This window comes from Xenopus laevis, chromosome 3S (genome assembly GCF_017654675.1).
Source record: "Xenopus laevis strain J_2021 chromosome 3S, Xenopus_laevis_v10.1, whole genome shotgun sequence".
NCBI classification, from domain to species: domain Eukaryota; kingdom Metazoa; phylum Chordata; class Amphibia; order Anura; family Pipidae; genus Xenopus; species Xenopus laevis.
The window spans coordinates 25114256-25127836 of record NC_054376.1 but is presented as its reverse complement, the minus strand read 5'-3'; the positions used below and the strand labels follow the sequence as shown (position 1 = coordinate 25127836).

Below are 13581 nucleotides of genomic sequence, written 5' to 3'. Positions count from 1 at the left end.
GAGTCTTCATCTCTTTGATGAGAGAATACTGGTTGCCAGCACACGTTTTCCACTCAGGGATAAACTCACCATTTTAGCAGCATTTTTGGCACAAACTTGTACTTACCCCAGAACGTCACCAAGACATAGAAATCTCTCCAACAAAACTATACTGGAATATGATATGTCAAGTGACAATAGTAATAGAAACTAAAGAGACTTCAGCTGTGAGCTATGCCAAGTTACACCTGTATTGCAAACAACCTACATTGGGGATAATTATTCCAATATATAACACAACGTGGACATCTCCTGAAATTGCTTTAAAGGAGAACTAAAGCCTAACTAAAAAAGTAGGCTAGAAATGCTGTACATTATGTTTTAGACTTCTGTACCAGCCCAAGGCAACCACACCCCTTTAGCAGTAAAGACCTGTGTCTCCAAAGATGCCCCAGTAGCTCACCATCTTCTTTTCTGCTGATTTACTGCACATGCTCTGTGCTGCTGTCAGGGATCGACTCACAATATACAGTACACATAGAATATAAATGTCACAATATAAGGCTGATTAGTAATTAATACAGATAATTACTACATGGCAGCACAGAAACCAGTACAATTAGCATCAGAATTTAATAATCAGCCCTGTAGCATCAGCTTATATTACAGACAAAATTAATTTTCTGCTGGATAATTTGTGACAACCCCTAAGCTTAGCTTCTCAACAGCTGCTCAGAGCCCACTGAGCATGTGAGTGTTACAGACACTTTCCAAGATGGTGACCCCCTGTGACAAGTTTGAAGTCCTGGATCATTGCTGCTATTGAGAACTGAAACTTTAGGCTGGTGCAATACGTTCGGTATATAAAATATGGTACTTTTAGCTATATTTTTAGTTTGCCTTTAAATCCACTGCTGGCCACAATAGCAGCTTCAACAATATCCCCCTGTTTGATCGGTTCTGACTTTTCTCTTGACAATGCTAGTTTTCCATATGCTAACCATGTAACCATGAGCTGCTCTTATTTTTTGCATGGACACCGCTTCAATGCATGGCCAATAAAATGTATTGGTGATTAAAGGTGAAGTTCACCTTGCAATTAGTTTGCTGTATTGTATTGCAATTTGCAGTTGGTTTCAGTTTAAAGGGGAACTATCACGGAAATGAAAATTTAATGTAAGATTAATCATACTGAAATGAGAAACTTTCTAAATACAATCAATTAAAAATTCTGTACCATTTCTGAAAGTTTATCTTCACTATTTCTCTCTCAGCATCTGTTTCTCTTCATTCTGTCTTTATGCAGGAGTTGGGTGTCAGTTAGATCCAATATACCTTATATGAGTGGGGCTCCTTTTGCCTAGAAGATGCTTTAGAGCTCACTAACCAGAAATCCTGTCTCTCTACATGCAGGATTTGTGCAAAAGGCAGTTATGTTAGATTTTGTTTGTACTGGAATCAGTTTTGTGTGAGCTCTAATTAATCTGCTAGACAAAAGGAGCCCTCCTTTAAGACATATTGGATCTAAATTTCAATGAAAATCTGACAACCAACTCCTGCATGAAGAGAGAATGAAGAAATATACTTGATTATTTGAAATGGTACAGAATTTTTAATTCATTGTATTTAGAAAATGTTATTATTTCAGTATGAGGAAGCTTACTGTATATAAAATTTTCGTGATAGTTCCCCTTTAAAAATTATTGTGAGGGGATTTATTTAAATCTCAGCCCTAACTGTGTACCTGTGAGGGTTGCAGCCTAGACATAGATGGAATAGTAACATAATAATTTGAACATCATACAAAATAAATAACAAAGACCAATGGAAAACTTTCTTAAGAAAGGTCAATCTATAACGTACTAAAGGTTAATATAGCAATGAACATCCCATTTAAGGCGATACTGATCTTTTCCAATCAATAACAAGAATGGTGTAAGGATCACTTCTACATACCCTGCTTGTCTAGAGAGTCTATTGTGTCGGTCACACTTTACTGGGTGATCCTTCTCCAGCCTACAGGGATACTTTATTCCTGACTCTCAACGCAAAAGTGAGTACTCTCCATGTACAGCAGTATTAACCACCATCAGACCCCTAAAATATATTTTACAGAAGTAAAATATACATCAGTTCATATCTGACCCTACTGATCACAAGGTCAACCCTGGAGCATTCTGAAAACTTTGGGAGAAGGTTGCTGGAGCAGAACATCAGAACCCTAGAATAACATAGCACAGCATCCCTTTCAGGTGTTAGGGAGATCATGCTCAGACTAAATATATGTTTATATGTTTCTTTTACATTTTAGGACTTGGGAACCCAGCGCATAAAAAGAGACCCGCAAAGACAAAAAGTGTTTTAAGGAGAAGTAGAAAAGTTGAACCCAACATTGAGTGTTTCTCACTCAGTATCTCTAATAATGGCTCTGTGGCACCGGCAGTAGAAGAAAAGAAGGATGGATCAGAGGGAACCATACAAGAAGCAGACAGTAGACAAATCTGTCTAGGGGTTGAGTCCTCTAATACTGGCCGTACTGACCCACCTACAAATATATCTCAATTTACAGTGACTAGTTTAGACTCCTTCATCCAGACTGACTCCCAAAGTAGCGAAGACTCCTTCCATTCCACTTACAAATCGAGGTTAGAAGAGAAGGAGCAGCAGCCTGTTCTGGAGGGGAAGGAATTGTGTATGGTCGCCATTCAAATACCTTCCCAGAACAGCACCAGGAAGCAGTCTATTAAGCGTAAAATTGGGGCACAGCAAGCAAGAGAAGAGGGACCTACTGAAGCAGTACTGGAAACCAAAGCACTCAATACTGAGAGTCTAAATAAGCAAACATTTGATTTGCAGCCTGTTAACAATGAAGTTATCCCATCCCATCATAGTGAGAATTCACCAGAAGACAGTTGCACCAACAGCAGACATGATGTCTTATTTTCTGCAACAGAAACCGTAGAAGCCAAAAAATCTAGGCGGTCCTCCAGGCTCCATCGCAGGAGCTCAGTTTTATCTTTGGCTCATTCAGAAGTTTCTGCAGAGGAGAGCATAGGAGGTGATCCTCCTGCTGAATCACTTTGTTTGGAGGATAAATTAGGCGACTGCATGGGAGAAGAAGACTTTTTTATAGAAGATGCTCTGAGGTCCAACTTTCCAATTGAGAAGAAGGTGAGACGAAGCATGAGGCTACGAAGGGATTCTGGTGTGGCTGGCTTGTCCTGGGTACAGGAGGAAAAGAGGAAAGAAACAGGCAGGAGAAAGTCTATATGTTTGTCTACAGTTTCACAAGCGGAAACCTCCCAACCGCTGCTTAAGGACCAAATCCAGAGCCCACCTAAAGAAAACAAACCTGTCTCCATCGTAGCCAAAAAATCTCGGAGGAGGACTCTTTGCACCTCTACCCTTCATGGAGCCATCTGTTGGTGACTTCACCTGGAGTGAATCTGCTAGTTTCTCCAAAACCGTGGAACTCTCCCATCCGAAAGCCGAAACTATGGATTAAAACATTCAGTGTGTTTAACTGGTGCAGCCCTCTTCTTCTTGCAGCTGGAAGAATTATTAAGTGTAGGCTTTCAACTCTTTTAAATGTCTCACTGTGCGCGTCATGTAAAGATTTGTCTGTTTTTAATGTGAGTCCATTTTCCCTTTTTATGTAAAAACGGGCGTTTTTCAACATTCTTTATTTGAATTTAATATTAAATGTATCTGAACTGTGCGGGCAGCACTTTTATTGTATGTACTTTGGAAAAATTGTGCAGTACCTGCAGCTTACTTTCTGCTATGGTTGGCTGCGGTTTTTGAAATACAAAAGGGTAATTAAATCTGCAACTGTGGTCAAAAAGCATATATCCCCACTGTCCCGTTTTTGACAGCTCAACCCGCAGTCCCGCATTTGTACTGAAACGTCCCGACTTTCTCTTTGATCTACTGCACTGAACAGCCAGAAAAGATACAACGTTTCTAACTTAATTGGCTTTTGGCAAAGAGCCCAGAATAGATAATTAGATACTTTTGTAACAGTTTTATATAAGGCGGTCTCATGGGGGAACTAAGGCCAATTCACCTTAATTAGCAAAACTGTAATAACACATAAAAGCCACAGAAATGTGTTCAAGCTTTCATAACCTGGCAAATTTGTTAAAATGGACATGGTAATTAGGAGGTGTGGTCAAAAAAAATTCTTTATGCAGAGAATCTTTTTGTCCCTCTTTCTGTTTCCAAAATGTTGGGTGGTATGGAAAAGTTGTGTTTTCATATACTGCCCTGGAACCCCATATTGGGTTACAAATCCATCTTTTTTTCATAAGATGATTGTCTGGCTGCAACTATCCACTACTTGTTACAGCATGACTGTGTGCCCCCACATGTAGCCTCAAAGGGAAATACCATTTTTCTTTGGTGCGCTAGATAATATAATTGGTTTAAGTTCACATTTCATATATTGGCTCATTTTTCCACCTATCTTAAATAAGTACAGAAAATCACTTTTATACCAGTTATAGAAAAAAATAATAATAATAAAAATATGGGACTTTTATCTTAGGCTTTGCAAGATCACTAATAGGACAAAAAAACCTTCAGGATTTAGGGATCCATCAAACCTTCCAATAGGGCCAAATCCTACATAAAAGATCCAGCTGAATCCGAACCTATAATGATGTTAATTGCAGGCTCGCAAGAAGAAATGGCCAAGTGAAGCGCCTGTGGAAAATGTTATGCTTTTTCAGTAATTCAGTAAGGCTCTCGGATTCAACCAAATCAGAATCCTGCTAAAAGGGCTCAAATTCAAATGAATCCTGAACTGAATGTGGGATTTGGTACATTCTTTTCATGGTTACATGCTGTTTACTAACCCTCCCAGTGATGCAATAATATGCCTATATTCTTCTGGCTATCTGCAATGGAATTATTATAGTTCCTAAGGCAGGTGATATGGAACTTGTGGCTTGCCTGTCAGTGAGATAATGGCTGCTTAGGCAAGACCACCTTCTGAACCAGAGTCAGTACTGCTTTCACAGCTTGGGGAAATAAAGCAAATATAAAATAAATAAACATACTATTCTTAAAATTTCCATTAGACTAGGAAAAATGAAGGTATTGTGTCCCGTTAACATTACACATTTCTACCCTACTGAGTAATTGCACTAGAAATCTGCACATTATGTTTAGGGGGTCTTTTCTTTCCCAAGGCAAGGGTTTTGATACCTCAATAAGTCTCTGACTGCACAGCAAGTGTGGGAGCTGCTAAGCGAGTGTTGCATGTGAATTAAGTGTTTAGCAGGTGTTAAAAACCTAAAGGTGTTGGTGCAAGCTGGGAGTGCTGGGTGCAAGGAGGGAGTAAGTGCAAATAACTGACTACTGTGTGTTCTGAGTGTGATCTGCCTGAGACAGATGTGTGTGGGGTAAGCTGGTAGAAACATTTAGTGCATGTGTTTTTGTAGGAGATATAGTTTCTAAGGGGAACATTTTTTAAAGTTAATAAGGGGTTGTTTTTTACTGCTGGTAGCGAACAGCATTTTTTTGCTTTCCCTCTGCTTGCTAATTAAAGGTACAGTTCAGTGTAAAAATAAAATCTGTGTAAATAGGCTGTGTAAAGTAAAAAATGTTTCTAATATAGTTAGCCAAAAATGTAATGTATAAAGGCTGGAGTGACTGAATGTCTAATATAATAGCCAGAACACTACTTCCTGCTTTTCAGCTCTCTAACTCTGAGTTTGTCAGCGACTATAAGGGGGGGTCACATGGGACATAACTGTTCAGTGAGTTTGCAATTGATCCTCATTCAGCTCAGATTCAAAAGCAACAGATATGACCCATGTGGCCCCCCTTAAAGTCTCTGATTGGTTACTGCCTGTTAACCAGGGTAACCAGTCAGTGTAATCCAAGAGAGCTGAAGCCCCATTTTTTTTTTAACTTGTAAGGGGGGCCCTGGCGCCAATGTTTTTTAAAAAAAACTTTAAGGGGCGGTCCTGGCGCCAATGTTTTTTTTTAAACTTATAAGGGGGCCCTGACTATCAATAGCTTTTTATAACTTGTGGGGGGGGGTTACTTTTCTTGCGCTGATGTCTATGTGGTCTTTTAACTGTGATGTGGAGTGGGTGGGGCCCAGGGGGCCCCAAAAATGTTGTACGGGCCCCATGATTTCAAATGGTGGCCTTGAGCTTGTGTCACATGTACGTGGTGTTGGAGCAGCAGTTCCATGCAGTGTTTATGTGTGAGAGATGCTGGTGGGTTTTCATCTTGGAATCTGAACTAAGGGGGGAACTTGTAGCACTGATGGCAGCAGCAATGTGGGACAGAGCAACCACTAGCAGGGGCCATTGTAGTGGCTGGTGGAGAAGGGCCAGTGGAGGTTATTGTGGGAGACAGGGTTGTTACAGTAAAAAGGGAGAAGTAGGGGATAGAATTGTTGGGGGCTTGGCCAAAGCAACAGATTTGCCATTTTGACTCTCAGAGATCCCTGGGAGGCAGTGCCTCTAATATGGCTCTTGGGGAAGGAAAGGCAGGTTTTAGTTATAGGGGATTCAATTATTAGAAAGGTGAATAGGGGTGATCTGCAGCAAGGACCCTGCATGCGAACAGTCTGCTGCTTACATGGTGCTAGGGTTCGGCATGTGGGGGAACAAGTGGACAGCAAATAAATTGTAGGAGTATGCTATAGACCCCCTAATGTAATAAGGGTGAAGCTAAGCTCCTGATGCAAATAGAAAAGGCTGCTAGTTTGGGAAAAGTAATAATGGGGGATTTTTAATTATCCATATATTGACTGGAGCAACAGTACTGCCAGATCAGTTAATGGGAACAAGTTTATAAACTTTTTGCATGACCATTTTATGGCACAAAGTTTTGAGGAACCAATCGGAAAAAATGCTATTCTGGATCTAGTGATCTCTAATGACCCAGAACATGCAGCAAATGTGCAAGTAATTGAACCCCTGGGTAACAGTGACCATAATGTGATATTTAATAGCTGGTGCAAAAAACAAATATACACTGGGCTAACTAAAAAACATGAATTTCAGAAAAGCAAATGTTAGCTTCTTAAGGGCTGACCTGCAGAGCATTGATTGGGGCATTAAGTTTTCAGCTAAAAACACAGCACAGCAATGGTTGTCATTTAAAATTATATTAAATCATTGCTGTTCTCAATTTATTGCCTTAAGAAGTAAATGTAGAAGCTCTAACAATCACCCTATATGGCTTAATATAGAAGTTAAGAAGTTAAAGGGGTGGTTCACCTTTAAAGTAACTTTTATTATTATGGAACAGCCAAATCTAAGCAACTTTTCAATTGGTTTTCATTATTTTTTATTGTTATTAATCTTTTTCTTCTGATTCTTTGCAGTTTTCAAATGGGCGTCGCCGTCCCCTTCTAAAAAAACAAATGCTCTGTGTGGCTACAAATGTATTGTTATTGCTACTTTTTATTACTGATCCTTCTATTCAGACTCTCTCCTATTCCAGTTTCTTATTGAAATCAATGCATGGTTGCTAGGGTAATTTGGGCCCTAGTTACTAGATTGCTTAAAATGCAAATTGAAGAGCTGCTGAATAAAAAGCTAACTAACTCAAAAACCTTCAATAATAAAGCATTAAAACAAATTGCAAATTATCTCAATATATCATTTTCTACATCATACTAAAAGTTCTCAAAGGTGAACAACCTCTTTAATAGGAAAGAAGAGAAAGGCATTTAAAAACTATAAGTCTGTGCAACGGAAGCTGCATTTAATGAATATAAACACTATAATAATTGTTGTTAAACAACAATCTGGAAGGCAAAGATAGAAAATGAGGAATGCATTGCGGCAGAGGTCAAAGTCTAACCCCAAATTTTCTTTAAGTGTATTAATAATAAAAATATGTGGGTTGAAAGTGTTGCTCCTTTAAATAATGGTGCCAGCATGGTTGTAACAGATACTAAACAGGCAAATTTATTATATCAGTTCTTTTCTTCATTGTATAGTAGATGAATCAAGACCCACCTCACAGCTGCACTGTTCATCTCAAACTAGACAGTGACAAAATATTTTTCATAAAGCTTTGCTAAAAAATAATGTGAACAAGGCACCAGGGCCAGATGGAATACACCATTGGGTACTAAGAGAGCTTAGTTCAGTTTTACACCAGCCTCTATTTCTGGTTTTCGCAGACTCTGTTTAATCTGGTATGGTACCTATGGATTGGAGGAAAGATGATGTAATTCCAGTTATACAAAAAGGGATTAGGATCTCAGCCTGGCTATTATAGGCCAGTAAGTTTGACATCCGTTATGGGAAAAGTATTTGACGGCTTGTTAAGAGATCACATTCAACATTTTGTCCTGGTGAATGGCATTATGAGCAGCAATCAGCATGTGGAGCATAGTGGGGACCCTCAGGGCTCGGTATTTGGCCCATTTTTATTTAACTTGTTCATTAATGACTTAGGGGAGGGTATTGTAAGTAATGTATCCGTGTTTGCAGATGACACAAAACTATGCAGCCCAATTAATTCAATCCAGAATGCGGCATCCTTGATCTTGATAAACTGGCAATCTTTGCGGCTAAGTGGCAGATGAGATTCAATGATGATAAATGTAAAGTCATGCACCTGGGATGTATTCCCTTAAAAGGGACCCGTCACCCAAAAATGTATTCAAAATCCTATTTTATCACATTGGTCATGCAAAATGAACTTTAATTTAACAATATAAATTATTTGAATCTTGTTTCCTTCAGTCTGGGAATTCATAATTACAGCAAGCAGGCAGAATCTCAGAATCATGTTTTTGCACCAGAATGGGGGACCTGATGTCCATCCCCATGAACTGGCTACACAATTAAATGTTGAAGAGAACAGGGGAATGTGGGGAGAGTAGTGACATCTAGAAAGTGCTGAATGGAAAGTGAAAGTATTTGTCTGCCCCGCCTCTATGCCTAAGCTGAAATTTTGAATTGATCTTACAGCTATGAATGCTTTTAATAAAATATAGAAATTTAATTTCATGTTTAATTTGAAAAGGACTTTTATTATACAGATTTTTGTGTTTGGGTGACAGGTCCACTTTAATGGGACTGCACTAGGCATATCTATAATGGAAAAGGTCCTTGGAGTCCTTGTAGATAATAAACTTGTCTGTAGCAAGCAATGCCAGTCAGCAGCAACAAGGTTTGGTTTCCAGTGCTCAAACAGGACATTATTGAATTAGAGAGGGTGCAGATAAGGGCAACTAAGCTTGTAAACTAAGCTGGTAAAAGGTATGGAAAATCTTAGCTATGAGGAAAGACTGGCCAAATTGGGGATGTTCACGCTGGAGAAGAAGCGCTTGAGGCGTGATACGATAACTATGTATAAGGGATCATATAATAATCTCTCTGTTGCTTTATTCACCAGTAGATCCTTCCAGCAACACGTTGGCACCCATTCCGATTAGAAAAAAAGGAGGTTCCGGCTAAATATTTGGAAGGGTTTTTTTTTTACAGTGAGAGCTATGAACATGTGAAACTCTCTCCCTCAATCAGTGATGATGGCTGATGCATTAGATACCTTTCGGAAGGGGTTGGATGGATTTTTGGGAAGGGAATACAGGGTTATGGGAAATAGCTCATAGTACAAGTTGAACCAGAAACTAGTCTGATTGCCATCTTGGAGTCAGGAAGGAATTTTTCCCCCTTCTGAGGTTGAAGAGGATTTTTTTTGCCTTCCTCTGGATCAGCTATCAGTAAGGCAGGTATATATAGACCTAAAAGGTTGAACTTAATGGACTTGGTTTTTTTTCAGCAAAATATACTATGTAACCACAGCCCTTTAGCAGTAAAGATCTGTGTCTCCAAAGATGCCCCAGTAGCTCCCCATCTTCTTTTCTGCTGATTTACTGCACATGCTCTGTGCTGCTGTCACTTACTGAGCTTAGGAACCGACTCTATATACAATATACTGTATGTATAGAATATAAATGTCACAATATAAGGCTGTAATTAATACAGATAATTACTACATGGCAGCACAGAAACCAAAGCAATTAGCATCAGAATTTAATAATCAGCCCTGTAGCATCAGCTTATATTACAGACAAACCTCATTTTCTGCTTGTTAATTTGCAACAACCCCTAAGTTTAGCTTCTCAACAGCTGCTCAGAGCCCACTGAGCTTGTGAGACACTTTCCAAGATGGTGACCCCCTGTGAGTCTGAAGTCCTGGATCATTGCTGCTATCGAGAAGCTGAAACTTTAGGCTGGTGCAACAAGTTCAGTATATAAAATGACATTTGTAACCATATTTCTTTTTAGGGTTTAGTTGTACTTTAAGCTTTAGTTACTATTATGTGTAAGTGCATACATTGCATTTTTATCATATCCTGATGTTTATGGCCCTTTAAAAACAGAAAAACAAAATACCGCAGCTCCATTAGGGTGAGAAGATCTAGCAGGAGGAAAATTGTATTCTGGCAGGTAAAGATTTAATCTTCTGATATTTGCTTATAAAATAAACCTAATGGCTTTGTGTTTTCTTTAAAGAAACTGCCTCAGCTGTATGTTTGGGGCTTAAGTAAAAGCTGAATCAGATGTTAGATGGGACTCCAGGGATCTTTCCCACAGCTTGGCGTATGGCACTCCCACAATCCATCCATGAGAAAGGTACAGATTTGCTAAGCTGCGCAGAAGAGAGAGCAATTAGCCACTTAACGAGTAGCTGGGAACAGAGTATGGGGGGAAAGATGGCGTATAGTGGCAAGGCAGAAAGGCTACACATTCTGAGTGCAGAATTCTGCTGTTAATTTTGGGAATGTTCCAATGCCCCTATGACCCCCACTTTCCTGCCCCCCTGCATAGTCTTTGAACCCAACCGCCATTTTTGTTTGTTGAAGGCAAGAAGAGGCGGATGTCATGAATGGATTTTATTGTGTCATATTTCACAGAACCCTTTCCTTACTGCTAAGGGATGGAATGGAAAAACTTCCAGATGAACGGCAGCCAAGAACAACAGGCGCCAAATCCCCTGACTTCTGCTTAAGCCGCTCTCTCTCTCTCTGGCTCAGGCCGCAAGGAGGAATGCAACCGACAATTGCTAACTCTCCTTTATTCCTCATGCTTTCCTGCCAACACAAACCTACAGCCAGATTATAACACATATTTACAGCCTGCAGGTGGGAGGTGGCTGATTTGCTCTATAGGCTTCTCTTATTCCATATCATCTTCTTATTCCTCTGTCTGGATATTTATTGGACCTTTCTGGCTATCATATGAAGTTTTTTGTGACATTTGTTAGGTACTATCTCCCTCTTAAATACCTGCTATCCCACAGCCACACTCCTTTCCCAGAGACTATTATCCCACTGTTACTATAGGCACCATCTCTCCCTACTATACCTGCTATCCCACAGCCACAGACTATTATCCACTGCTACTATAGGCACATCTCTCCCTACTATACCTGCTATCCCACAGCCACACTCCTTTCCCAGAGATTATTATCCCCACTGTTACTATAGGCACCATCTCTCCCTACTATACCTGCTATCCCACAGTCACATTCCCTTCCCAGAGACTATTATCCCACTGTTACTATAGACAACATCTCTCCCTACTATACCTGCTATCCAACAGCCACACTCCTTTCCCAGAGATTATTATCCCCACTGTTACTATAGGCACCATCTCTCCCTACTATACCTGCTATCCCACAGTCACAGTCCCTTCCCAGAAACTATTATCCTACTGCTACTATAGGCACCATCTCTTCCTACTATACCTGCTATCCCACAGTCACACTCCCTTCCCAGAGACTATTATCCCACTGTTACTATAGGCACCATCTCTCCCTACTATACCTGCTATCCCACAGTCACTCCCTTCCCAGAGACTATTATCCCACTGTTACTATAGGCACCATCTCTCCCTACTATACCTGCTATCCCACGGTCACACTCCCTTCCCAGAGACTATTATCCCACTGTTACTATAGGCACAATCTCTCCCTATTATGCAGTATTAATGCAAAGAAAGAAAGACACTTAGAGGGTTATTTACTCAATTATGATTTTTTTTGAGGGAGTACGTTTTAAAGGGGAAAAACACAATTTTTTCGTAGAATTTTTTTTGAAATTTTCATGATTTATTTAACATTGATGCTGCTAAAAGTCTGAATAAAAAAGTCCTCCATCTCAAACCTGCCGAGATCATGTAGAAGTCAATGCAGATTTAAGTAAATAAGCCCATTACTGTGTATGATTATCCCTAAATTACAATTCAATAATAAAATGTAATTTGTTGTCAAATACCTGTTCAACACATATCTAACAATTCTATGTACCACTGCTTAAAGATAAAGTTTTTTCGATAAAGAAACTTCATAAAGATAATTGAATAATTACATTTTAGGAAGTGGGTTGCATGATACAAGAGAATATAAGATTCAGAAAGAGAAAGTAATGCCAGTATCCCCCATGCACAGATCTTTTATATGTAATATTAAAATAAGTAATGACCACTTAAAATGAGTGTACATAATGTACATATTTACTGCAATAATTAACCCCTCATCTCATCCAAAGCATGGGTGATGCATTGGGTTGCACCAAATCCCTATTTTCAGGCTTCTGCAATCAGGAAGAATTCAGCTGAATTCTGAACTGAATCTGAACTCTAATTTGCATATTCAATTTGAATATGTAAAATAAAGAGATGGAAGGGGGAAAGAGAGTTCGTGCTTGTCAGTTTGCAGGAAAAACTTTGATCCCCTTAATCAACGTGGCCTGAAGGGTTTGGATTCGATTCGGGCAAGTCCTGCTTAAAGGGGCCGTTCATCTTTAATTTAACCTTTAGTATGATGTAGAGAGTGAAGAAGAATACAAATAATTACAAAAACTATATAAAAAAATAAAGAACAATTAAAAAGTGACTTAGAATTGACCATTCTATAACATATTAAAAGTTAAGGTAAAGGTGAACCACCCGTTTAATTCAGTTCAGGGTTTGACAGAACCCTTAAATTGACTAAATGTAGAATTCAGTGCATCCCTATAAAGTACCCAACAGTATGAAAGAAAAAGAACCCCAGTACCAGCCATATCTCCAGGCTAGGGGTAAAGTTTTATAAGGCCACATCTGTCAGCTATCCAAAATATAATCAGGGAATATAATAGTAAACCGCTCATCATGATCATCATCAGGCCCATGTTTACAGGTGGGTGCCGCAATGCCAAATTCCCTTTGGAAGGGCTCGCATGCTTACTCTCCACTGCCCCCACTACTCCTATCGGCGTAGGAGGTTTCAGAAGCAAAATCTCCCGTGCTCCCAATATTCTTAAAAATATGTAGAAGTTGTTGGATGCTGAAAAACTTTATTTGTGCCACCGTAGGCCCAGGCTTTGTGGCCAGCAGGTTACACAGCACTTTACAATCATTTTTAACAAACAGGGTCTTTTACAAGGAAGGTTACAGAATAAAAAATGGGATCTGAAGGCCTTGCTCATAAGAGTTTACACCAAATTCACCTTGGAAGGGCCATCCGACCCCAAACTTCTACTCGCTCACTTATGCTCCACCGCCCCCACCATGGGAGTTGCTGCCATGAGGTGAGTTGGGAAACTCCACATTAGGTGCAGGTTACCAGGGG

At 39.6% G+C, this 13581-nt stretch overlaps 1 protein-coding gene across 3 annotated transcripts in view; it reads left to right on the top strand.

The window, feature by feature from the left end:
- LOC108712713 (cell division cycle-associated protein 2) overlaps positions 1-3697 on the top strand; it is a 41819-nt gene extending 38122 nt beyond the window's left edge. For all 3 annotated transcript variants that reach the window (XM_041588110.1, XM_018255076.2, XM_018255077.2), the window contains one exon: positions 2291-3697. In XM_041588110.1, the coding sequence (XP_041444044.1) occupies positions 2291-3408 (1118 nt within the window). In that variant the 3' untranslated portion in view covers positions 3409-3697. The remainder of the gene's footprint in view (positions 1-2290) is intronic.
- Positions 3698-13581: the final 9884 nt, after the last annotated feature.